A 24529-nucleotide genomic window follows, 5' to 3' on the forward strand; every position below is an offset into this window, starting at 1 on the left:
TGGACTCAGTCTGGCCAGTCCTGGGTTTTCTTGGCCGATGGGAGACTGTCGGTGTCGCCAGAAGAGGTCAGAAGACGGCCCAAGCCTGACCCGTGACGGGATCCCTAGCCGGGAAGGCAGCGTGTGGCCGGAGCAGGTGAGCGCCCACAGTCTCTTCAGCGACGTCCAGGAGCGACCCAAAGTGCTGTGGGCACCTGGGTTTATTGCCCGTTTGGGCTGCAGATGGGAGGGCGCGCGTGGGCGGCAAACCGAGGGTAGAAGGTGGCCGGGAGCCCCAAGGGTGCTTGCTAGCCAGGGATGCAATGGAGGGCAAGGAAGGGAAGCGATGGGTGTGTCCCTGAGCAAAAGGCCAGGTAGCTGTCAGGCGTGGGATTCGAACCCACAGCTCCAGGGGAGACTGCGGCTTGGATGCAGCGGCGCGGACTGCTCGGCTAGTCTGACCTCGGAACTGAGGACCTTCTCGCTCACCTGGCTGGGAACGCACGCGCGCACCTGTGCTGTCACCCGGCCTGGCTCTGGTCAGGCGGCTGTCCAGGTGCCCCAAGGACAGGACGCGCACCGGCCGAGGCGAGCAAGGACTCGCCGACTCATCTGGCTGCAGCGCCCACGGCCTGTCTTGCCCCTGTGCCGCGACACAACGCGCGCCCACCTGCTCCCCCTCGCGGCCTCGCTTCCCCTCTCAGGGCTCTTCGTCCTGGCGCGGCCCGCGTTGGAGGCCGGAGGCAGAGCGCCCCCGGCGTTTTCAGCGCCACCCTTGCTGGGGCGAAGGCGGGTACAGGCGCGGGGTCGGTTTCGGGCTCGAGCTCGCCCGCTGTTTTGTCGGAGGAGCTGGTCAGTTCGACGAGAGGTCCGGCACGTGCAGCGAGCGCGCCTCCGGCAGGCGGCGGCGGCCATTCACAGGCGCGTCGGTGGACAGCGTCGTCCGGGCCGTCCTCGTTAGTATAGTGGTGAGTATCCCCGCCTGTCACGCGGGAGACCGGGGTTCGATTCCCCGACGGGGAGGCGAAGGTTTCTTTTGGTCACCGGCTCAGCCGCCCGTCCCTGTCCAGCAACTCGCCCACCCGCGCCGCCTTTCTAGTACTTCATTCCGGGTCCGCTGGGGCGTGGAGCCCAGGGGCCAAGAGCAGCCGGGCAGCGAGAACCTTCCAGAGAAGCGTGCGGGCCAGCGCAGCTGCGTGGGTCTGGGCGGCGGGGGCGTGGGCGGGCGCTCGTGGCATCACAGGTCTGCGGAGCAAAGGGGCACGGCATCCAGGCAGGGCTGCAGCTCCCCCCCCCCCCCAGCTTCCCCAGTGGGGTCCACCTTCTCAGGCGAACGGGCCGCGAAGCGCTGGGGGCAGAGCGGTGAGCAAGGGGGCTTTGCCAGCGGTGGCTTCGATTCCAGCCAACGCGGTGGGCTGATGTTTTGGGGGCTCCAGGGCCCTCGCGCGTCGTGCTCATGCGAGAGCTGGGCCCTAGGCACTGGGTTCTCGTTTGCGTGTGAGTGTGGGAGAATGAGACACACGTTTTTTAAAAGTTTAAATTGGTCGGGGTGACATTGGAGAATAAGATTATGTAAGTTGCAAGTGTACGATTCTATGATACATCCCCTGTATATTGCATTGTGTGCCCACCACCCAAGGTCAAATCATTTTCCGTCACCACGTATTCGACTCCCTTTACTCTTTTTTTACCCCCCCCTTTTCCTGGTAACCACCATACTGTTGTCTGTGCCTGTAAGTTTTTGTCTTATTTGTTCATTTGTTGCTTTCAGTTTTAAAGCCCACATGTGAACGATATCATATGGTTCTTAACATTTTCTGTCTGGCTTATTTTGCTCAGCATGATATTCTTAAAATCCGTCCATGTCACAATTGGATGGATTGTCAGCATTTCATTTCCTGTTATAGCTGAGTAGGATATTCTATCGTATATATATGTACCTCATCTTCTTTGTCCAGTTATCTACGGAGGGACACTTCTGTTGCTTCCAAGTCTTGACCACCATGATTGATTCCGCCATGAACATAGGGTTGTATATATTTTTGTGAATAAATGTTTTCAAAACTTTTCCATACCTACCCAGAAGAGTGGTTGCTGGATCATATGGTATAGCTCTTGGGTTTATTATTACTTTTTGAGGAGCCTCCACACTGTTTTCCATAGTGGCTGTACAGTTTAGACTCCTACCAGTAGTGAATGAGGTTTTGCTTTTTTTTTTTCCCTCTCCACAACCTCTCCAGCACTTGTAATTACTTGTTTTGTTGATAATGGCCATTCTAACAGGTGTTCGATGGCATCTCATTGTACTTTTGATTTGTGTTTCCCTAAAAGCTAGTAAAGCTGAGCATCTTTTTCATATAACTGTTGGCTGTTTCAGCGTCTTCTTGAAAGAAGCATCTGCTCAGGTCCTCTGTCCATTTTCTAATTGGATTGTGTGTTCGGTGTTGAGTTGTGTGAGTTCTTTATACGTTTTGGATATTAACCCCTTGTTGGAGCTGTTGGTTGCAAATATCATCTCCTATTTGGTTGGTTGCCTTTTTGTTTTTCTGTGCAGAAGCTTTTTTTTTTTTCTTAGTTTCATATGGTCCTATTCATTTATTTTTGCTTTTACTTCCCTTTCCTTTGGGGTTAAATTTATAAAATTCTCTCTAAAGCCAAAGTCCATCAGTTTCATACCTATGTTTTCTTCTGTGTTATTTATTGTTTCAGGTCTTGTATTTAGGACGTTGATCCATTTTGAGTTAATTTTTGTACATGGGGACAAACAGTGGTCTAGTTTTTTTCTTTTGATTGTGGCTTTCCAGTTTTCCCAGCACCATTTTTGAAGAAGCTTTCTTTTCTCCATTGTATATTTTTGGCTCCTTTGTTGAAATTATTTGCTCATTAACTCTTGGGTTTATTTCTGGGTTCACAATTTTGTTCCATTGGTCTGTGTGTCTGTTTTTCCGCGCGCGGTGTATTGAGGGTGCTGCATGCGGAAGAGGGCGCACAGGTGGATGGGGCCCTGGGCCACCGAACTTGGGAAAGGCAGAGGGCTGGCGTGGAGGAAGCGCTGTTGGTGGCCTGGAGGTGTTGTGAGCCGAGGACACACGCCAGATGTGCCAGCCATCGCTCCCTGGTGGTCTAGTGGTTAGGATTCGGCGCTCTCACCGCCGCGGCCCGGGTTCGATTCCCGGCCAGGGAAGCTTTGCTTTTTCTCCCTCTCCGTTTCCGAAACTGCAGATCGTTTCCTCACCCGCATTTTAGCCCCCCTTCAGGCCCCCCGGCTCCTGCACGCCGGCCCCAACCCTGCCAGTCAGTCGCCTCCTCGCCTCCAAACCTTTGGGCCTCGCTGGCCCTGGAGGCCCTCAGGGTCTCCCCTCCGACGTCCCGGGAGCTCCTCTCGCTTCCTCCTTCCGCAGCTGCAGATCAGACCGCCCCGCGCCGCCTGTCTCACCGCGGTGGCCGCGGGAGTACAGGCCCCCCCGGGTCGGCCACGGCACCTGCTCAGACTCTCCTGCAACAGGGAGTCGGGCAGGGCAAACCTCGCCAGGGACAGGCCCACCCTTCCGCAGGGAGTCCCGGGAAGGGGCGGGAAGGCGAGGGGTGTTGGAAACCAGGCCGCCTGCCCGAGCCTCGGTACCTTACGTGTGGGCTCTGGCCAGCCACCTCTGTGGTGGCTTTCTGACGTGTGCAGCGTCCGGACAGCTGCGTCCCCGGTGGGCTGGTGATGGAGGCCTCCTAGTGGCGGGTGCTCTCGGGTGGGGATGGGCGTGGAGGGCGGGACCATGGCGCCCCTCAGGCGGAGGTGTGAGAAGGAATCTGGACCCCACGTCCGGGGAGCTGGGATCCCCGGCAGCAGCCCACGTCAGACAGCAGAGAGATAGGGGAGGCCGGTCGGGAACACCCGCGGCCGAGCAGGTGGGAGGAGGTGGAGGCAGATGGGTGGCCCGTGCACTCCTGGCCGGAGTGGCACCCCCAGCGCTGTCCATTCTGCCTCAAAGTGTCAAGAATGTTATGAGAGCACCCCCCTCTTGTCCACAGCCGTGCCCACGGTGCCAAGGGGCCCCATCGCGAGCACAGGAGCTCCGAGTCTGTCACCATAGGCAGCTCCTCGCTGGCCTTGTCCACCTGTTGGGGGTGAGAGTGTGGCTGGTTGAGGGATGAGGGCACAGGGCCAGATGACTCCATACACGGGGATGGGCTGTGAGCTGTGGGAGGTGCAAGAAGGAGAGCAGGGTGTCCCCGTGGAAGCTGGTTTGGGGCAAACGAGAGGGGGCAGCTGGTGATGCTGGTGGAGGTGGTGATGCTGCAGGTGGTGTTGAGTAGGGTTGGCTGGGCCTGTCGGGGTTGGTGGCAGAGGGACTGGGGTGGTCCTGGCAGACTCAGGGCTGCTGCTGGTGCTGGTGGGGGTCGTTCCCGGTTCTCAGGTGGAGGTTTTACTGGTGGAGCCGCGGCCAGGGCTGGAAAAGTGTTGCTGCAGGGCAGGATGAAGGGCAGGTGGGGTGTGGGTTGAGGAGACCGTGGCATTATTTTGCGCCCCCTTGTGCGCGGTGTTGACCTTGTGACCCAGCAGGTGGATGCTCTGTCTGCACCTGCTAAGAGTGTCCACATTGGGGGTCGTGACTGCGGCAACACAGTGCCATTTGGGGAGTGTGGGTTTGTATGGAGCCAGGGAGCTAGGAAAGGGGTAAAAGATGAAGAGTCAGTCTGTTGTGCAAGGTGGCATTTACTCCCTGTAGTGAAATGAGTTATCCAAGAGGTACCAGGGTGATGGCCTGGCTGTTGGGGCCTGAAGGCTTGGCTTTTGAATGCAGTGTCTAGCAGCAGGACCAAAAGTCAGGTGTGTTGCATGGGCCGGGAATCGAACCCGGGCCTCCCGCGTGGCAGGCGAGAATTCTACCACTGAACCACCCATGCTACCATGATTGGTAGTGTCAGCACAAGGGACCAGCGCGCCCCACCTCTAGCCAGCTGGCACTGCTGGCCGCGCACTGCTGGCGCGCACCACGGTGGGACGGTTCCATTCGGGCACCAGGCTGTTGAAGGATCGGAAACGGAGTCTGCAGGCAGGTCAAGGGATGCGGCACAGAGACATCGTACCGTGGGGAGAGGAGAGTGGCAGGGCAAGAGGATGAAAGAGGACTTGCCGGCCCACCTGTGCTCTCTCGGCCGTCCAGGGCCACCGCAACTGTCGCTGTCGTCAGAGGCCAGGAGCCGCACCAAGGCTGTCCCGCGCCCGGATCCCAAGCTGGGCAGGCGGTGTGTGGGGCGAGCAGCTGAGGGCCCATGTTCCCTTCACGACTCCCAGGAGGGACCCAAACTCTCTTGGGCCTTTGTGTTTCCTGCCCGATTAGGGCCTTGGGTGGGGGAAACCGGGGAGATGGAGCCGGCCGCGATCCGAGGGTGAAGGTGGGGGAGGGGCAACGCAGAGGGCCCTGGCCCGCACAGACCACGAGACAGACCGCAGGTGTGCGAACCTCACTTCTGCACGCCGGCCGACTGTCTTTTCCGCGGTCCCGCTGCGGCGGGTCGGTTGGGAGACAGGGGCACGGTGTTGGCCCGGAGGGGCCCTGTGGCAGAGGGATGGAGCACCGGTTGGGCTTTGCTGCCACGCCAGGCCGCCGCCGAGGGCGCAGAGGCCGGAGTTTGCGGGTCCTAGCCAGGGAGCAAGTGTAAGGCGGAGAAGGGCTGCGAGGGGTGTGTCCCAGGCCCGGGGCGAGTGCAAATATTTTGGGTGCTTGTCAGGAGTGGGTCAGGAGTGGGATTCGAACAGGAACGCAGCCCTTTAGACCGCTTGGCCGTCCTGACCGTGCGCTTGGGTGCTTCTCGCTCACCTGAGTGGGACCGGACGCGAGCACCCCTCTTCTCCACGTTGCAGGCCAGAGGCAGCTCGCACTGGGTTTTCAGCGCCACTCGTGTCGGGGTGGGGGGCGGGGGGCGGGGGGCGGGGGCGGGGGCGGGGGGCTTGTTCAGGGTTGGGCTCGCCGCCTGCTCCTAGGAGGACGCGGTTGGTTCTACGTGGGTGAGGCATGGGCCCGCGCCCGCATCCGGCAGGCGCCCGGGACAGGTGCTGGCGGCGGCGGCGGCGACAGATGGGCGGGTGTCAAAGGTCACTGCCGCCGTCCTCGTTAGTATAGTGGTGAGTATCCCCGCCTGTCACGCGGGAGACCGGGGTTCGATTCCCCGACGGGGAGGCGACGCTACCCTTTTGGTCGCAGGCCCAGCCTTCTGTCCAGCTCCTCGCCCGTTTGGGTCCCTCTCCTTGTCCCTCCTCCGTCCTTGGAGGCCGCGGGTTCCAACTGATGTCGGTTCTCCTCCAATACCGCCGCCCCCACCTTTCCCTTCTTCCCCGCAGGGCACTGTGGCCGCAGCCGAGCGGGGTCCTGCCGCCGCAGCGGGATACCAGGCCAGCCCGAAGTGGCTGGCGGAATGGGCTCCTGGCGACGCGACGCTCAACCGCCCGGGCTGGCGGGAGGCGGGTGAGCGCCCTGGGGCTGCGGGCGGCGGCACCAGCGGAGGGGCCTGTGGCACCCCGGGCACTGGAGACGCGCGACGCGGGGCGGCCCAGGCCGGAACCGAGGGATCGGGAGCAGCCAGGGGGCCAGAGCGCCCCCTGGAAGGCGATCGGGCTGGGGCACTAGGGCCGCTGTGCGGGCCCGGCGCGCGTGGGGCGCGGGGCCGGTCGCCCGTGGCTCCCAGGGGAGGGCGGAGCTTGGGGCGAGCGAGCGAGCGAGCGAGGCGTCCGGGAGGGTTCTGGAGGGCCGAGGCGGCGCGGAGGGTCGCGGTCAGCGTCTCCGGGTGCGCTCGGCCGTGCCGCGTTGGTGGTATAGTGGTGAGCATAGCTGCCTTCCAAGCAGTTGACCCGGGTTCGATTCCCGGCCAACGCAGAGGGTTGACGTTTTTGCGAGGCTCCAGAATGAAGGTGTGCTGGGGTCCTGGGCAGATTTCAAACCCCGTCATTGCGTTCCGCCTGTGTGGACTTACTCCCAAGTCAAGTCTGTGAAAAACGCCACAGAACAAAAGCTTTCGGGCGCAAGGACGCTGAGAGGTCCCCTGAGCCTGTGGTGTCAGTCCCGGGGCAGTTGGCCAAGTGGCAGCTACACGCAACAACTTAGGCCGTTTTTGTGGGTTCCCTCTCTTGTCCCTTCTTGTGTTTCTCTCTTGAGGTGCCTTTCATAGCGGTGACTGCGCGCGCGCGCGGGGCAGGGAGGCGCGCAGGCAGGGGGAGGCCGGGGCGCGTGGGTGGACAGGGGCAGCCGGGCTGCCCCCGGGGAGCGCCGCGTCGGCGTCCTGGAGGCTCCTCGCGCAGGAAGAGCCGTCTGCCAGAAGTAATGCCAGGCACTCCCTGGTGGTCTAGTGGTTAGGATTCGGCGCTCTCACCGCCGCGGCCCGGGTTCGATTCCCGGTCAGGGAAACCCGTTTTTGTGTCCTTGCTTTGCTTCCTCTCCGCCTCCTGAGGTTCCCCAGCGCGCCCGCGCCCCGATTTTAGCCTGCGCTCGCTGTCTTCTTCCTCCGGGGCTCTGGGTTCTGTCGGGGCCGCCAGGCTCCCCGCGTGCGGGCGCAACCCTGCGCCACCTTTTGGCCTCGCTCGTCCGTGTAGGACGCGGAAAGGGCGCGGAGAGACGGCGGGAAGCCGAGGAGGGCGGAGGTGGAGACAGAACCCCCCGAGCGCGCCGCGCGCTGGGGGCGCTTTGAGCTGCCTCGGGCCCCTGAGGCCGCGAGACAACCCACTTCTGTCGTTTAAGCCACTGCGCTTGCAGTGCAGACCTAGAAAACGGCTCCATTCCGTTAAGTACACTAAATTATCACTGTAGTTTAATTTCATTTAACCTTTTTAATGCTCCATCCTGAAGAGGCCCCGACTCTTCCCTCTTGGGCACCCTAGGGGGCGGCCGCCTGGGTTTCGGAAAGACGGAGCGAGGCCATTTCGGACAAAACAAGCTCGTTCCCGGCCCTGCGGCGTGGCGCCTGGGGAGGCGTGGGCCCCCGGGGTCCCCGCCTCGGCGACGGCGGGGGCGGGCGGGCGCGGTGCGGCACCTGCGCCGGGAGGGACACCTGCCGCGTCCTCGCTCCGGGCGGGGGGCGGGGGCGGGGCGCCCGCGGGGCGAGGACGCGGTCGGGAGCTGCAGGGGCGGGGACAGCGGCTCACACATCTAGGGGAGTAAGCCACTGACTTGACATTTTCCCCCAAGTTCTTCGTGGGTGAGGAGGAAACGAGTTTATGTAACCCTGTGCTGGGCAGGCGGACACACCAAGGGGCGGGCGCCGCGCTCGGGACCCGCGGGCGGGCGACGGCCGTGACGCCGAGTCAGACGACCCGCCGCCGCGTCCCCAGCCGGGAAGGGCGCAGGCTGCGAGAACACGAGCGCAAGTCTTTCGGCAAGACACACGCGGACGGGCGGCGGCGGCGAGCCCGGGTGCGGAACCGGGAAGGGCGCCCGCAGCCAGGAAACGGCTGCGCGCCCGCAGGGCGGCAGGAAGTGAAACTGCGAGCGGTTTGGGGAAGCCGGGCTCCGGGCCGCGACCGCGCGCGCGTCTGCTGCTGCTGCTGCTGCTGCTGCGCTCCCCGCGCCGGCTCCCCGCAGGTGGCCGCCGCCTCCTCCGGGAAGTCCGCACCTGACTCCGGGTCTCCTCCTCGGGCGACGACGGGGCCCGCCGGAGGTGAGTGGGCGATGGGGGCGAAAAGGAGCTCTTCCAGCGCGGAGCAGGGCCGGGAAGGGAAGGGGCCCGCTCTGCGCTCGCAGGGTCCGCCTTGCCGCGGTGTCGACGCATCCCCACGGTTGTCCTGCGTTGTATCTGGGTGTGTCCACACATTAATGCGAAATGGATGTGCTTGCAGCTTCATACATGCTGGAGGGACTGTCCCCCTCGGGGAGGGGACGACTCGTGGTTCGACTTTATTTTGTGCTTTTTAAAAGGTGGCTACGAGAAAATTGTACAGTTTGCAGGTGTGGCTCATGTTACATTTCTGTCGGACAGTGCCGCGACCAGCGCGGAGTGGGGGTTCCTGAGTGGGGTGGGCAGGAGACGGAGAGAAGACACAACACAGACGGTTTAAGGAAAAGCGGGGACCGGCTGGGACGTTGTCCTCTGATGGAGAGACAGTGAGCCCTGAACATGGGCTCCGCCTTTGTTTCCTAGGGGTTGGTTAGATGCGGCTCGAGGACGTTTCGCGGACTTTGGGAGACGCTGCAGGCACAGATTGTTCCCTTCCCAGGCTAGCTCACCGACACATACGTCCGGGGCGAAAGTTACAGTGGCGTCCCGCTGAAGCTGGCGGTTATCCATCTCCTGTTTAACCCCCGCGGGGTCTGGCTGTGCGACTCCAGCCTTCACCGTCCTCCACAGGGCAGCGCTGCCCTCGCTACAGATGTGCTTGGCCCAAATCACTCCCATCAGGTTTACCAGGAAGAGGTTTTCTCCTCTCCCAGCCCTCTGTGGGGGGTGGGGAGGGCTCTCAGCCCCACATCCCTAGTGAGCGCGGAAAGTCGGTCTCCAATGGGCCAACAGCAATGGGCGTTGCCTTTGTTAGTCACCTAAAAATTCCCCCTTTATCTGTAAACCGGCTCTCAGACTTGCAAGTGCTCTTTATTATAATTGATTATGCTACTACAGTTGTCCCAATTTTTTCTCCCCTTTATTCCCCTCTGCCCTGAACCCCCCTTCCCACTAGCATCCCCCCACTTAGTTCATGTCCACGGTCGTACGTATAATTTCTTCAGCTTCTCCATTTCCAAACTATTCTTAACTTCCCCCTGTCTATTTTGTACCTACCAGTTATGCTTCTTATTCCCTGTACCTTTTCCTCCATTCTCTCCCTCCCTGCTGATAACCCTCCGTGTGACCTCCATTTCTGTGATTCTGTTCCTGTTCTAGTTGTTTGCTTAGTTTGTTTTGTTTTTGTTTTTGTTTTTTAGGTTCAGTTGTTGATGGTTGTGAGTTGGTTCTTATTTTACTGTTCTTGGTTTTGGTCTTCTTTTTCTTAGATAAGTCCCTTCCTTTAACATTTCATGTGTTCATGTAATAAGGGCTTGGTGACAATGAACTCCTTTAACTTGACCTTATCTGGGGAGTGCTTTATCTGCGTTTCCATTCTTAATAATAGCTTTGCTGGATAGAGCAATCTTGGATGTAGGTCCTTGCCTTTCATAACTTCAAATACTTCCTTCCAGCCCCTTCTTGCCTGCAAGGTTTCTTTTGAGAAATCAGCTGACAGTCTGATGGGAACTCCTTTGTAGGTCACTGTCTCCTTTCCTCTTGCTGCTTTTAAGATTCTCTCCTCATTTTTAATCTTGGGTTATGTAATGATGATGTGCCTTGGTGTGTGCTTCCTAGGGTCCAACTTTTTTGGAACTCTCTGAGCTTCCTGGACTTCCTGGAAGTCTATTTCCTTTGCCAGATTGGAAAAGTTTTCCTTCATTATGTCTTCAAATAAGTGTTCAATTTTGTGTTCTTCCTTTTCTCTTTCTGGCACCCCTATGATTTGAATGTTGGATCATTTAAAGTTGTCCTGGAGGTTTCTTAGCTCTCTGAAATTTTTTTAAAATTCTTGTTTTTTTGTTCTGTTCTGGTTGAATGTTTCTTTCTTCCTCCTGTTCCAAATCATTGATTTGGGTCCTGGTTTCCTACCGTTCATTTTTGGTCCCCTGTATATTTTCCTTTAATTCACTTTGCATAGCCTTCTTCCTCTATTTTGTGTCCATACTCAACTATTCCTGTGAGCATCCTGATCACCAGTGTTTTGAACTCTGCATCTGATAGGTTGGCTGTCTCTTCCTGGCTTAGTTCCATTTTTGGAGCTTTGATCTGTCCTTTCATTTGGGTTGTATTCCCTTGTCTGGGCCTTAGGTATTAGCCAAGGCGGGACAACCCACGTTGCTGTGTTGTGGCGCTGTATGAGGAGGAGGGGTCAGAGAGGGAGCAGCGCTGCTCGCTCTCCTCTCTAGGAGCCTGTGGGTCTCTCCAGTGAGTCTCCTGTGAGGCTGGCAGTTTCTCCTGCCACCGCAACCCCCACAGATTTTTTCAGTCAGAGGTTTTGAGGATTTACTTCCCTGTTCTGGAGCCTTGGGTTGCTTGCTCTGTCTCCCTCCCAGTTGTTTCTCACTCCAGGTTTATCCCAATGCAAATGCCAGTGCAAATGTTGGACTGCCCACTTCACCAGCTACCGGCCTCCCAGTCCTCCAGCTGTACGTCTTCTCTGCCTGGCTTCCCCTCTCCACCCCTTCTCCACCCCTCGTACTGGTCTGGATGAATCATTCCACTTCCATACAGTTCAGTTTTCTGATACAGTTCAATTTTCTGGTTCTGGTTGTTGTTTAAAGATTTAGAGAGGGGAGAAAGGGAGGGAAACATCAGTGAGTGGTTGCTTCTCAATGTGTGGTTGCCTCTTGCTGCTCCTGTACTGGGGATCTGGCCAGCAACCCAGGCATGTGCCCTGACTGGGAATCGAACCAGGGACCCTCTGGTTCACAGGGCAGCACTCAATCCACTGAGCCACACTAGCCAGGGCTGTTTTCCCTTTTTAAATTTGTTGTTGTCCTTCTTTTGGTTTTGGGAGGAGGCAAAGCATATCTACCTATGCCTCCATCTTGGTTGGAAGTCCACAAGTGCTCTTGATGATTTATTTGGAAGAATTCCCTGACTTTGAACAGTTGATACTCTTTCCTGAACAGTTTTAAATCCCCCCTTTAAATTCATGAACCTCCAGCCTGCTGCCAACATACCAACACACTTTCAGCTGTCCTGCTTAACTTTACCATGAGGGGCAAAGTGATGAACAGATACTATGTTACAAAAATCAGTCAATCAATGCAACATTGGCATTGTTCTGTAAGGTATACAGAGCCTCTTAGTACTGGTTACACTGAGGGTTTTCTACCTAAACATCATCTTGACTGTACTCAACAGTGTTGAAGTTCAGGGACTAAAGTTCTGACTCATGTAAATTGGTACAGATGCAGCCTATCTGGACTTTTTCATCTCAACTTTTTAAAAAAAAAATTTTTTTTAAAAAGATTTTATTTATTTTTTAAAGAGGGAAGGGAGGGAGAAAGAGAGAGAGAGAGAGAAACATCAGTGTGTGGTTGCTGGGGGCCATGGCCTGCAACCCAGGCATGTACCCTGACTGGGAATTGAACCTGCAACACTTTGGTTCGCAGTCCGCGCTCAATCCACTGAGCTACTCCAGCCAGGCTCATCTCAACTTTTAATGAAAAAAAAAAAAAAGAAAGAAAGAAAATACCTAAACTTTAGGGAAATATTTTCCTGCAAGGTATCATTTTAGAGACATGGACACTGAGCTTTCTCTCTGACAACTACTGCATAAGAGAATCAGTAATTGAGGCCCCTCAGATTAGACATTCATGCCTTCCCATGCCCATGTATTCAGTTCAGCAAAGATAAGTGTCATGCATCTGTTAGGGTCTCTAGCCTTGAGAAACTTTCAGTCTGGTGATGCTACTCTTGAATTATGGAAAGACAAATAACTGAGACAATTGGACAGGTGCACATGATAACCTTCAGGTCTCGAGTGGGAAGTGAAGGCGAGGGAGTGGAGACAGCGAGGACCCTAACCTCAGCACTTAAGATATGTGTGTCCCGGGCCAACTCACCCCTGGGCTGGGCCATGGTTTCACCATGGATAAAAATGAAGGGTTTGGACTCCAGCATTTTATTCCTGTGATTCTGTAAATGAATATTCTGCCCTTCAATCCCAGTGTAAGCAGCTCGAATCAGCTGTTACCAGATGTCATGCTGAACTTGTTTCTTTTCTTTGTTGCAAAGAAGAAATCTACCAGTTTATCCTAAGTTCCGACTTTGAAGCAAGATGCCCACAGTCTGTCCCCTGCTTCCAGGGTGACTGGGAGTGGCTGGCAAGCATTTTGGCGATACTAACCCGAACTACCAACGTCCAGTGGTAGCACTCTGGTAGGATAAGTGATGAGGCGCAGCTGTTCAGAGCAGTCGCGGTCACGTGAAATTAACAATTCCGGGTATTCTAATGGGACAATCAGAAAAGACGTTGGAAAGAAAGCTGGGATAAGGGAAGTCTGAGAGCTAGAGAGCCCAGTCGTACGTGTGAGAGGCCAGGTTGCAAACAAATAGCGAAACTTGGTGCCCACACTTCTGCCTGCCAGGAAGCCTGGAGAGGAACAGAGGCGTTCAGGCCGGGGACTTCGAGGTTCTTGAACGTTCCAGGAAGAGCTCTGACTGAGAGAAAAAGATGAGATCATAGAGCTCCGGTCATGAGGGGAAGGAGAGTCATGCTTCCAGAAACATTCAAAGGTTAAAAACCCTCGTCAGCACTCCTAAAAGCAAAAGCTACTTTTAATGAAATATTTAGTTGGTACCAGAGAGTGTCCATTTTACGGATGAGAAAACCGAAGTTTGAGATCCAAGCACAGACTGACTTTTATTTTTTAAAGTCAACTGTGCTTTTTAAAAAAGAATCACATGTAACATATGTGATTATGTTACCAACATAATAACTCACTGCCAACCATTTTCCAAAGGGCAGCCAGCAGTGTTTGGTTTGCTGTGCAGCAGGTCCTAGAACTTCATCCTTCGAAACTGAAATTCTGGACCCACTCAGCAGAACAGCCCTCGGCGCTCTGCCCCTCCCCCAGCCCCGGGCCACCACCACCACTTTCCGTTTCTGTGAGCTCGACCACTCTGACCAGTTCACGGGCAGTGCGTGCTTTCTCTGACCGGCTTGTTTCACGCAGCACAACGTACTCAAGGCTCACCCGCGTCGTAGCATGTGGCAGGATTTTATTTTTTAAGGCTGAATAAACATTTGAGTTACTTCCAGCTGTTGGTTTATTGTGAAAAATGCTTCAAGAAATACAACTGTGCAAATAGCTCTTTGAGATCTTGCTTTGAATTCTTTTGGATGAATACCCAGAAGCAGGGTTGCTGGATCTTGCGGTACTTCTATCTTTAATTCTGTGAAGCACCGACCTACTGATTTCCCTAACAGGTGCAGCATTTTATGTTCCCACAAGCAGCACACAAGTGTTGCAGTTTCTGCGCAGCTTCCCCAGCGATTGTTATTTTCTCTTTTGTTCTGTGGCCATTCTACTGGGCGTGAGGTGATAGCTTGTGGTTTTGATTTGCATGTCTCTAACAATTAGTGATGTTGAGTGTCTTTCCCTTTGCTTGTTGGCCATTTATGTATCTGACTTGGAGAAATGTCTAATCCAGTCTTTTACTTATTTTTTTTTTATTTCGAGAGAATGTTTATTAAAGCTGGGGACAGTGAAACAAGGCAGCACCTGGAGTAGAGGAAGCCACAGTGGGGAGACCGGCGGGGCCACTCCAGCTCTCTAGAAACACGATGATGGGAGGGGAGGGAGCCCGGGCCAGGCTGCTGTCGGCTCACTGGAGGGCTGGAGAGGAGGGGGCCTTGGGGCCCGGTTCAGGGGGCGGGCCCGGGACAGGCTGCCACTGCCCACTGCTCCCCTGGTTGCAGGTCTTGTGGGGTCCCTCAGAGTTTAGGAGATGCAGCCTGTGGGAGAGGAAAAAGGGGAAGGGAGAGGCATGGGCGTGCCATTTTAAAATCAGTTTTTTTGCTTTTATTGTTGTTGATTTGTAGGAATTCTTTATGCATTATGGATGTTAAGCTCCTATCAGATAATGATTTGCGAATGTCTTCTCCCATCCGCGGGTGGCCTGTGCCCTCTGTTGACCGGCGTGCGGAAGTTTTAAGTTTGGTGCAGTTACATCTGTCTGTTTTTGCCATTGTTTCCCCCCAATCTGAACTTTAACCCCACACCCCGCTGCTCAACCACCTCACCCGCACAGAATCCACAGCCTTGGGAGTGACGTCTTTCTTCACAAAGTTATTTCTAGAACTTGAAAGCTTTCTTTCACGTCTGCAGGGCTGGGGGGAAGGGGGTGTGAAGGCCAGGTGAAGGAAGAACGGCGGTGTGCCTACAGGTTTTCTCGGGCTGAGTGTTTCCCACAGAGGACTACTCCGCCTGGCTGCGGTCGTGTACTGGCTGCAGACAGGAATGGGTTTCCTCGCCTCGTCTGCGTCACGTTTATCGAGAGCTGTCTGGGTGCCCCCCGAGGTGCGCAGGGGTGTCTGGGGGGCGCAGAACCGACAGCCCACCCTGAGGGCCCCGCCCCCCAGCTCTGCTTCCCGGGCCTCCCCCAGCCCCTGCCAGGCACTCGCCGAGTGGGAGTCCGCGGAGCAGCAGGCTCAGCTCCTGGTTTGAGCTGTTACTGCGGATTCGGGAGCGGGGAGGGTCCGGCGGCTGTTGCAAGCGGTGCCGAGCGAAATGGTTTCCTTCCTCTTCCCCCAGTTCACCTCGGAAACGCCGCTGGACTCGGGCCCGGTCCTGGGTGGACGTGGAAGGCCGGAATGCTTCGGAATGTGCACGCCGGTGGCCTGGGGCTGCTTCCCCTGCGGGCAGCGTGGGCTTTGCTGCTGCTGGGTGAGCCACAGTCTGGGGGGGGGCGGTTTCAGTCCCTGGGCCCCGGGTGGTGAGGAGCGGGGCCCTGGGAGCTGGCCCCCGATGGAAAGGAGAGCGAGAGCCCTGCCTTCCTACCCACACGCTGGTCCCTACCAAACACCCACGTTCACCCCACAGGGGTGACGTGAGGGCACGAGCCGGGAGCGCCTTACGAGATCGAGGGGAGCAGGCTCCGAGACGGGTCCTGGGGGAAGAAGGGGCTGGGACGCTCGCCCCTGCCCCGCCCCCCAACCGCACGCAGCGACAGCTGGTCTCCCGGCTTCCCCTTCCCTGCACTCACGCACCTTCTTCTCTCCGCAGCTGCTGCAGACGGGGGAGCTGGTGAGTCTGCCCGCGCCTCCTTGCACTGGTGGCTGTTGCCTGTCCCACCAAGAACCGGGCTCGGGCTCGGCCAGGCGGTTCCCCGTTTTGGCGGGGCCTGGGGTTTGACCCGTGGTAACATCCGTCCTGGACCCAGCAGAGACCCAGAGGCACGCAGGGGATGAGGCTGCAGGCAGCACACGGCCGTGCTCGGGCCTGTAGCGGACTCTGGCCGCTGGGCGCCCCTGGGAGCGCCCTTGCAGTCTGCGGCCCCTGCAAGCTCAGTCACCCCATCCCCTTCTGCACTCCGCCCCTCAGCAGGTCCCCCGAAGGCCGTGGTGCGCCTGGAGCCCCCCTGGTTCAACGTGCTCCGGGAGGACGACGTGACTCTGCACTGCCAGGGGCCCCACGGCCCTGCGGACGGCCCCACCCAGTGGTCCAGGGACGGGACCCCCATCCCGGCCCAGGTCCAGCCCCGCTTCAGCTTCAAAGCCAACCTCAGCGACAGTGGGGACTACAGGTGCCAGACGGGCCAGACCGGCCTCAGCGACCCCGTGCGTCTGAACGTCACTTCCGGTCAGTGGGGCCGCCCCGCGAGGGTCTGGGGGACGAGGACCTGAGACCTGCTGACCGGGCTGCGCGTGCCGGGGGGCGGGGCGGCCGGTGCCTGGGAGGCCTGGCCGCGAGCCGCTGGAAGCCGATTCTGCCCAGTCACTTCCCTTCCCGCCCCGCCCCCCCTTGCTTCCATGCGGGGTGCCCCAGGACTGCGAGGGTGCTTGGCCTCAGTGCTGGTGAAGCAAGAAGGTGACAAGGCCAGGCCACGGGCGGGGGTGAGGGAAGCAGTAGGAAACCTTTGCTCCAGGAAACCCTCCTACCCTCCTGGCACTGTGCTCAGCCCCGGGGTCAGAGGTCGGAGGCCACAGGCGGCACAGGTCCTCAGGTGGGGTGCTCAGGGCATGCCTGAGGAAGCCTTTCTGCTGAGGGTGCAGGAGGCCAGGGGGCCATGGGGTCTGGAAGAGGAGGTGGGAAGTGGGGGTGGGCTTTCGGATTGTTGCAATGAGACCATCTTGGATTCCTGTGTGAGATGAGAATTTGTTACAGGGTTGTAATTAAGAGAGTCACATGATCTGACTCAGGCTTAAGTATATCCCTGAGTGTCCAGCTTAGTAGAACCTGCGGAGAAATCCTCCCGAACTCGAACCCCGGCCCGCCCCTTGTCTGCGGCTGTGAGCACCTTGGTGCTGTGGTGCAGCTGGGACCTCAGCGGCCCCTCGGTGGTGGTGGTGCGCAGACCCCGAGGAGGGCTGCCTGGAAGCGTGCCGTGTGGCAATTCTGCTTCAGGGTGAGTTTCGGGTCTTTGAAGGTTCTGGTCTCAGAGAAGTCCTGGTGGTGGAGCCACTTTTTGCTGATGGTGCTCCGTTGAAAAGGGAGTAAGTATCCACTTGGAGATTCAGAACAGCCCTCCTCGAGGTGTGCTGCTTCGCATGTGAATGACTTTGAGCCGCAGGCAGTTGAGACCAGCCAGTTCATTGGAAACGCGCACCTCTCCCTTAAATAATTTAAATTCAGAGTTATCACCAGAAATAACTTTTTAAAAAAGACTTGACTTATTTATTTTCACAGAGAGGGGGAGGGAGGGAGAAAAAGAGGGAGAGAAACATTGGTCGGCAAACCCAGGCATGTGCCCTGACTGGGACTGAATCCAAGACCCTTTGGTTCACAGGCAGGAGCTCAATCCACTGAGCCACGCCAGCCAGGGCTGCCTTTGAACTATGCCGTGTCTCAGAGTGGGGCTCTTTCTTTGGGTTCATCTCGTTTGGGACTGTCTGTGCTTCTGGACTCGTTTGTCTATTTCCTTCACTAGGTTAGGGAAATTTTCCGTCATTATTTTTTCAAATAGGTTTTTAATGTCTAGCTCCCTCACTTCTCCCTCCAGCACCCTCATGATGCAAGTGTTGGTGTGCCTGAAGTTGTCCCAGAGGCTCCTTTTACTTTCCTCACTTTTAAATTCTTTTTTCTTTTTACTGTTCTGATTGGGTGTTGTTTTTTTTTAAGATTGTATTTATTTATTTTTAGAGAGGGAAGGGAGGGAGGGAGGGAGAGAGAGAGAGAGAGAGAGAGAGAGAGAGGGAGAGACATCAATGTGCGGTTGCTGGGGGTCATGGCCTGCAACCCAGGCATGTACCCTGACTGGGAATCGAACCTGCGACACTGTGGTTCGCAGCCCGCGCTCAATCCAGTGAGCTACGCCAGCCAGGTGATTGGGTGTTTTTTGCTTCCTTATCTTCCAACTCATTGATTTGATTCTCAGCTTCGTCCACTCCACCCTTGATTCCCTGTACATTATTCTTCCTTTCAGTCAGTGTACCCTTCACTTCTGAGTGGTTCTTTTTTATGGTCTCCATGTCCTTTCTCATGCTGGCGAAGTTCTCTCTGGGTTCATCTCCTCTTCCCCTGAGTTCACTGAGCACGGTTTGAACTGCATCTGGTAGGCTGTTTGTCTTCATTTTTTTAGTTCTCTTTCTCGACTTTCATTGTGTTCTTTCGACTCATACTTCTTTGTCTCCTCATTCTGGCGGCCTCTCCATGCTTGTTTCCATGTGCTAGGCAGAGCTGCCATGTCTCCTGGGCTCGTAGAGTGGCCCAGCGTGGTAGGTGTCCCATAGGGCCCAGTGGCACCACCTCCTCAGACACCCAGCCTGGGCACTGCAGGTGTGCTCCCCACCCCTCCACTCGCCCCCTGCCTCGAGGGCTTGAAGCCTGAGGGCCACCGAGTCGGGGGCTCCTGCTGCCTGTCACCGCCCGGCCAAAAAGCAGAGACAGGGATGGGATTATCACTGTGCTTTTGCTCATATCAGAGGCCACAGTCTGAGAAGGTGACAGGTAAAACCCTAACATCCACCTTGCCTCAAGCTTTCAGAAGTAAGTTTATGTAGAGGAGACGTGGGAAGTTGGGAGGAAGTTCCTAAGGGGAGCAGAGACTTGCGTTGTTGTTCTTGGGAGGAGGAAACCGGCAGGGTGGTCACGTGGCTTCTTCCCAAGCGGGCTCCTTTGTTCTGGTGTTTTCTCTCCATTTGCACTAGAGTTCCTGTCTTTCCAGGATGGGAGCATGCCGTGTATGGCAGGGAGGATTAGGGTCAGGGTTAGGGTCAGGGTTAGGGGAGATAAGGCCTTGCCATTCACCTGCCTGCTGTAAATTACTCAAAGTCTTTGGCCTTGTTTGATGGTCTTGTCTGTTTTCCCATTCCACTTGCCCACAAATTCTCCTAGCTTCTCACTCTCCTGTCTCAGGCACATGGGGTGGACACAGCACCCTCTTGTTGTAGCCGAGACTTGATTGCTGTCTGTGCTTCAATGGGAGGGATTTACCCCCCAGGCCAATTCGTGGGACCACTGACCACAGTGGAGCATCAGCTGGGCAGGGCCCACCCCGCGGAGCAGGACGGACTTCAGCCGGGCTCTGGTGCCCGCTCAGTTCGCCCTTTGCGTGTGTTGACTGCGGAGGTGGTTGGGTGGTGGTGCTTTGACGTGGACTGAAACTGCCCACTGGGTGTGCTGGCTATGTGGTCCCCTGGGAGGTGCAGGCCCAGGTTGGCCACCACCTGTGTTCTGTCCGGGGCTACCGGGCATGGGCTACAGAGGGATCTGCGGATGACTGCTCCTTGTGCTGGGCTTGGGGGTGCCCAGGCGAGGCCCTCTGTTAGTGCTGGGCCTGGGGCCATTCAGAAAGAGGTACAGGGCATGCCTAGGCCAGATGTTGCTTGTTTGAGAGATTTTAGGAAAATCTGAAGCATGAGCCAAGACAAGCCATTCATATGGAAAAGCCACCGGAAACAGCTTCGGTGGGCCCCACAGTTGGGTGGGGCAGGGTCTCAGGGAATCACCAGGATGGAGCAAACAGTGTGAGCCAGATTGATGGAGACTGGGTTAAGCCACCTGCCTGCCAGCTGGCTCTGCGGGGGTGGGGCAGGGGAGGGCTCATCAAAGGAATGCTGGCCTCTGCCCGCTCTTCTGCCAGCTGTTGCCTTGATGTGGACACTTCACTTCCTCCCTGTGTGTCTCTGGTGCCCTTCAAGCTGCTGCCCCAGTGCGGGAGCTCAGAGGGGCTGAGTCCAAGTAAGTCCATGTGTGGGTCCCTTAAGAGGAATTGCCTGGGACCCCAGGAACCTCAGTCTCATCCACATCTCCCTCTGGTTTTTGCAGCCAGAAGTTATGGGGACTTCTCTTCCTGGCCCTGGAATCTTGAGCTGGGGGACCCAGCGTGGGGCGGGGACCTCTGCAGTCGAGACATCCCCCCTGATTTTTACCTGTCACACAGGGGTGCGGGACCAGCCAGTCTCGTGGTCCCACTGCCCCTACCAGTCCCCCATAGCTTCGTCTTGGATCTCCTAGCTGTAGGAGTTCCGTCCAGCTTAGTTTCAGGCAGTTCTGAATGATGGCTGTTCTGCAGTTTAGTTGTAGTTTTGATGTGGTTGTGGGAGGAGGCGAGCCACGTTTACCTGTGCTGCTGCCTTGCCCGGAAGTCCAGAAAAATTGGGATTTAAAAAAATTTGGGTCTGAAGGGCGGTTAGAGGGAAACCGCCTGGTCTGACCCCTTCATTGTACAAAGGAATTAAGCCCAGGGGATCTCAGAGCCCAGAAGTTAATGGTAAAAGCCAAAATCAGATCCCTGACTTCAGATTTCTGTCTGGAGCTGTCTTACCAACTACACCTTGTTCTGGCGCTGGCCAGTAGCTGGGTGGGTCAGAGGACCGCCCAGATGTACCAAGGCAGTGGGTTCGATCTCTGGTCAGGGCACATACAAGAAGCAATCAATGCGATGTTTGTCTCTCTCCCTTTCTCTCTCTCTAAAATCAATTGATAAAAAACAAACAAACTATACCTTGTCCTTCATATTCAGAATATGGTTTTCTTAAAGGTTTTCATTTAAATGAGGTGTAATAAATTATAGTACTTATTTTAACAGCAATTAGAGCAAGTGGATTTTTTCCTAGACAGGTTTTGGGAGGACATTCCTTATAGACTCCTCCTCCAAAGCACCTGAATTCCGGAATCTGATCGCTCTGCCCTCAGGGAAGGGAGGGGTGGCTGGGAGCGGGGGTTGTTTGGTGGCCGAGCACAAGGGCGATTTCACGTTCAAAAGCCTGTTTGAACGTGTTCTTCCTGTTCAGAGTCCCATCCGAATGCTGAACTCAAAAGGTCACACACTTTCACTGCTTTTGTGGATGGAAGATTCCACTCGGGGTGGGTGAGGCTTTCCCAGGCCTCTGCTGGCTGCTTCCTCACTTCCGAAATCTTGGTCAGAAGTCGCCATTACGCTAGTCATCCCCAGACCGTAAATGCTGTGTCCACACAAACAAGGGTTTCAGGTCCTGTTCCGTAAGTGCTGCCGCCGCCGAAAGGCACTAGTTTCCCCACTCCAGTGCAGTGGGCTCAGTTCCTCCCTGCCTCACCCCGTCTCCCTCTGGGGAGTGGGCTCCTACTCTTTATATCTGAAACCTCTGGAGACTTCCATCCTTCATGGGTCCTGCAGACTCGCAGGGAACACCCACCTGCCAGGAAGCATCTTTCACTGCTCGTCCGAAATCTTCTCACCTCCATGAGCACTGCAGCCCCAGGCATTCGGCTTCAGCGCCTTCCCTTCCCCTCTGTGTCCTTCAGACTGGCTGCTGCTGCAGACCCCAAGCCTGCTGCTGCAGGAGGGCGACCCCCTCATGCTGAGGTGCCACAGCTGGCAGAACCGGCCTCTGTTCAAGATCCAGTTCCTCCAGGACGGCGTCTACAGGCAGTACTCCCCTGCCAATTCCAGCTTCTTCGTCCCGCACGCTAACGTCAGTCACAGCGGCACGTACCACTGCTCCGGATTCATCGGGAGAATGAAGCACGAGTCCCACTCTGTGAGCATCACTGTCCAAGGTGGGGACCAGGGCTGTTCAAGGAGCTTCAGGCCTGGAAGGATGGGTAGGGTGGGCATCAAGGGGAACCCACGGGGTCCTGGCCCAACCTGCGTGCTGGGTGGCCCCGCGGTTCTGTTCCAGCCCACTCCCAGGGGAGCACAGAAATGGTGTCATTCAGCTGGAGTTTGAACTCTCAAGGGACAAAAGCCACCTTCCCATCCCCTCAGATCCATCTAGCAGGACATCCCCAACCTCTCTTTCCACCCCATTCAAACCACTCCACTTTGTCCTGTGTCCCTCTGTCTGTGGGACCCCGAGGCCCGCGGGTGCCCACTACAGGCCCTCTCAGCTGAGACTCCACTCGTGGCTCAGGGCAGCCACGTGACCTAGCGGTCTCCCCGGTCCGGAGTCTGCGGACGAGAAGCAGTGCATTGTAATACCTGGATGGCGCCTCTTCAGGGGGCGCTGCAGGCTACTGCCGCTTGGCTGGGGTTAGTTAGTGAGCCGCACCCAGCCCTGGGCGTGGGAGCTGGTGAGCGAGGTGCCGTTGATGTGGTCTGTGGGTTCCCGAGTGCACCGTCCCCGACGGCTGGGCCCCAGCCACGGAGCACCTTGCACGGCTTTCACAGTCCCGATGGACGCGGAGGTTGCAGGAGGCGCTGTTGTGAAGAAAACAGGGTGTCATAAGGCGTTTACGAAACCTCCACGTCCACAAAACCGTTTCCTCTGTCACCTTGTGGGGGAGGAAGGAGAGCGTCCTTGACCCTTCCATCTGGTCTGATCATCAAATTGACACGAGACAGGTCAACGAGAAATTGAGCACATTTAATTACATATGTGCATCCGGGGACCCCACAGACGCGCCCGGAGGGGCAGGGACAGAAAGGGGTGATGCGGGGAGGACGCCGTGATGAGCGAAGGGTGAGGTAAGAGACCCGGCGCCCGAGAGAGGAGGAAGCTCCGGGCAGGATGAGAGGAAGAGCAGATACTCAGCAGCTGGCAGCGTCCCCGCCCCCAGATAGGCCGTAAGACGTCGTTTCTGGCGATAATGCTGTTTGGGGCAAGGCCCCTCTGTGGTTACCTTCTGTGAGGGACAGATGAGAGTGTCCTGTGAGCCGGCAGGGTCCCAACTGTCTTCAGCTGAAGAGAACCCCCGAGCGAGCGAGCGGAGGCGGCCCCCCTCGGGGAGGGCGTTCTGAACCCCCTGACTTCCGTCACCGCCCCTGCACCCTGATGTGCGCGGGGTGAACCCCGGGGAAGCGCCCAGTGCTTTGCCCAGGAAGACGCAGAGGCGAAGAGGTGCCCTGCAGACGCGGGCCTGTCGGCCCCGACCAGGCCCTCGGAGGACCTCCCGAAGGGATTGCCGGGGGCCCTGACGGCGGGTCCCACGCTTCTGCCTTAACAGCTGTCACTTGCCCATCCCTCTGCCTCTTCCCATAGGTCCGGCGTCCCCAGCCGTCACAGAGCCCTCTCTGCCGTGGCCCCAGATTGCGTTCTGCCTGGTGATGGGACTCCTGTTTGCAGTGGACACGGGGCTGTATTTCTCTGTGTGGAAAGACCTTCGAAGCTTGACGGGCGACATGAAGGATGACAAGGTCATGTGGAGCAAGAGCCTCGGGGACAAATGACCCGTCACCCTGAGGCGTCCCAGCAGCAGCGCCTCTTCAGGCCAGACCTCTCCCCCTCGCCAGCCCCTCCCGGACAGCGGCCCGGGCCCGGCCCGTTGCACAGGAAGGGCCTGTGGGCCTCAGAGCCCACCGCTCCGGGCTGGCCGCGGGGGGGTGCCCGAAGGTCCAGGCTTGGTCGCAGCCATCCAGCCCTGCCAGGACTGCCAGCGACTGTGTTCTCACGTGGCCTAGACAGAGGTTCCTCAAATACACAGAGCTCACCGAATCCTGCTTCTACTTTCAAAACAAACCCAGCGATCTGCCCACTTCTTCGTGCGCCAGCACTGCCAGCCCCCAGCTGCCGTGGCCTCTCGCTCGGAGGGCCACGGCAGCCTTCCTCACAGTCTGTTCTCACAGCTGCCAGTGACTGACCTTTAGGAACTGTGTGTTCATTGTTCATCTGTCACTTCTTCGCCCAAAGCCACACAGCAACTTCCTCTTGCACCGAGAAGCTAGAGCCTCTGCGATGTTCTTAGGTTCCCCCTGAACTTCCTCCTCCCTGCCTCTGGCCTCAGCCGCTGCTGTTCCTTGTCCCCTTCAACACACCAGTCTTACTTCTGCCCAGGGCTTATGGTGTTCCCTGTTTCTGGAATGTTCTTTCTTACAGATGGCTCACCATGCCTCATCATGGCCTGGACCCAAATGCCACCTTGCTCGTTCAGTATGATTGTACTCCCCCACCATCTCCCAACCCCCCTCCTGCCATGTTTTTCCTCATGGTATTTATCACCGACGGATACACCGTACGGTCACCTGTGTAATGGTTTACTGTCCAGCCCTCCTGCCGTCAGAATCCACTACTGTATATACTTACGGTCCAGGGTCAGTGTCTGGCACATGGTAAAGAACTCAATAAATATTCACGGAATGAGTAACTTCTTTAGTGCACGTAGAGAATTTTAGGCCCACGAAGGCCTTAGACGTGATGTACTCCAGTCTCCTCATTTGAGCATCGAGGGAGCTGTGGCCCAGAAGCTCGGGACGACTTGTGCGAGGGTGTCCAGGGAGCTGTGTCCCAGGCCTTCCCATACACAGTCTGGGACCACAGGCCACCTTCTGTTCTGCAGCTTTTGCGTTCAGCCATAGCCAACCCCCCTGCCCTGCCCCCGCCCACTTCACAATGTGTATGTAAGTCATCACTCTTATCCTCTGGCCTGTTTGTCAAGATGCTCAGACTGAGTCCCTCAGCATGAACAGGTGTGCTGATGTGTAGCCTCCGAAGGAACAG

At 56.9% G+C, this 24529-nt stretch overlaps 1 protein-coding gene and 6 non-coding genes across 7 annotated transcripts; 6 read left to right on the top strand and 1 right to left on the bottom strand.

The window, feature by feature from the left end:
- Positions 1-37: 37 nt before the first annotated feature.
- On the top strand, positions 38-24176 carry LOC123818297. Its single transcript, XM_045838361.1, has 10 exons — positions 38-136; positions 684-947; positions 1050-1175; positions 6317-6440; positions 8128-8622; positions 15267-15398; positions 15738-15758; positions 16056-16313; positions 21399-21653; positions 23075-24176. Exons 1-10 carry the CDS (start codon positions 38-40, stop codon positions 23260-23262), a joined length of 1962 nt encoding a protein of 653 aa, XP_045694317.1. The 3' UTR covers positions 23263-24176.
- TRNAD-GUC lies at positions 931-1002 on the top strand. The gene has a single exon. It is a non-coding gene; the product is annotated as a tRNA-Asp (tRNA).
- On the top strand, positions 3092-3163 carry TRNAE-CUC. The gene has a single exon. It is a non-coding gene; the product is annotated as a tRNA-Glu (tRNA).
- TRNAG-GCC lies at positions 4808-4878 on the bottom strand. The gene has a single exon. It is a non-coding gene; the product is annotated as a tRNA-Gly (tRNA).
- On the top strand, positions 6084-6155 carry TRNAD-GUC. The gene has a single exon. It is a non-coding gene; the product is annotated as a tRNA-Asp (tRNA).
- TRNAG-UCC lies at positions 6777-6848 on the top strand. The gene has a single exon. It is a non-coding gene; the product is annotated as a tRNA-Gly (tRNA).
- TRNAE-CUC lies at positions 7304-7375 on the top strand. The gene has a single exon. It is a non-coding gene; the product is annotated as a tRNA-Glu (tRNA).
- Positions 24177-24529: the final 353 nt, after the last annotated feature.

The sequence above is a fragment of the Phyllostomus hastatus genome, unplaced genomic scaffold (assembly GCF_019186645.2).
Source record: "Phyllostomus hastatus isolate PE091 unplaced genomic scaffold, TTU_PhHast_1.1 phas_contig_283, whole genome shotgun sequence".
NCBI lineage: Eukaryota > Metazoa > Chordata > Mammalia > Chiroptera > Phyllostomidae > Phyllostomus > Phyllostomus hastatus.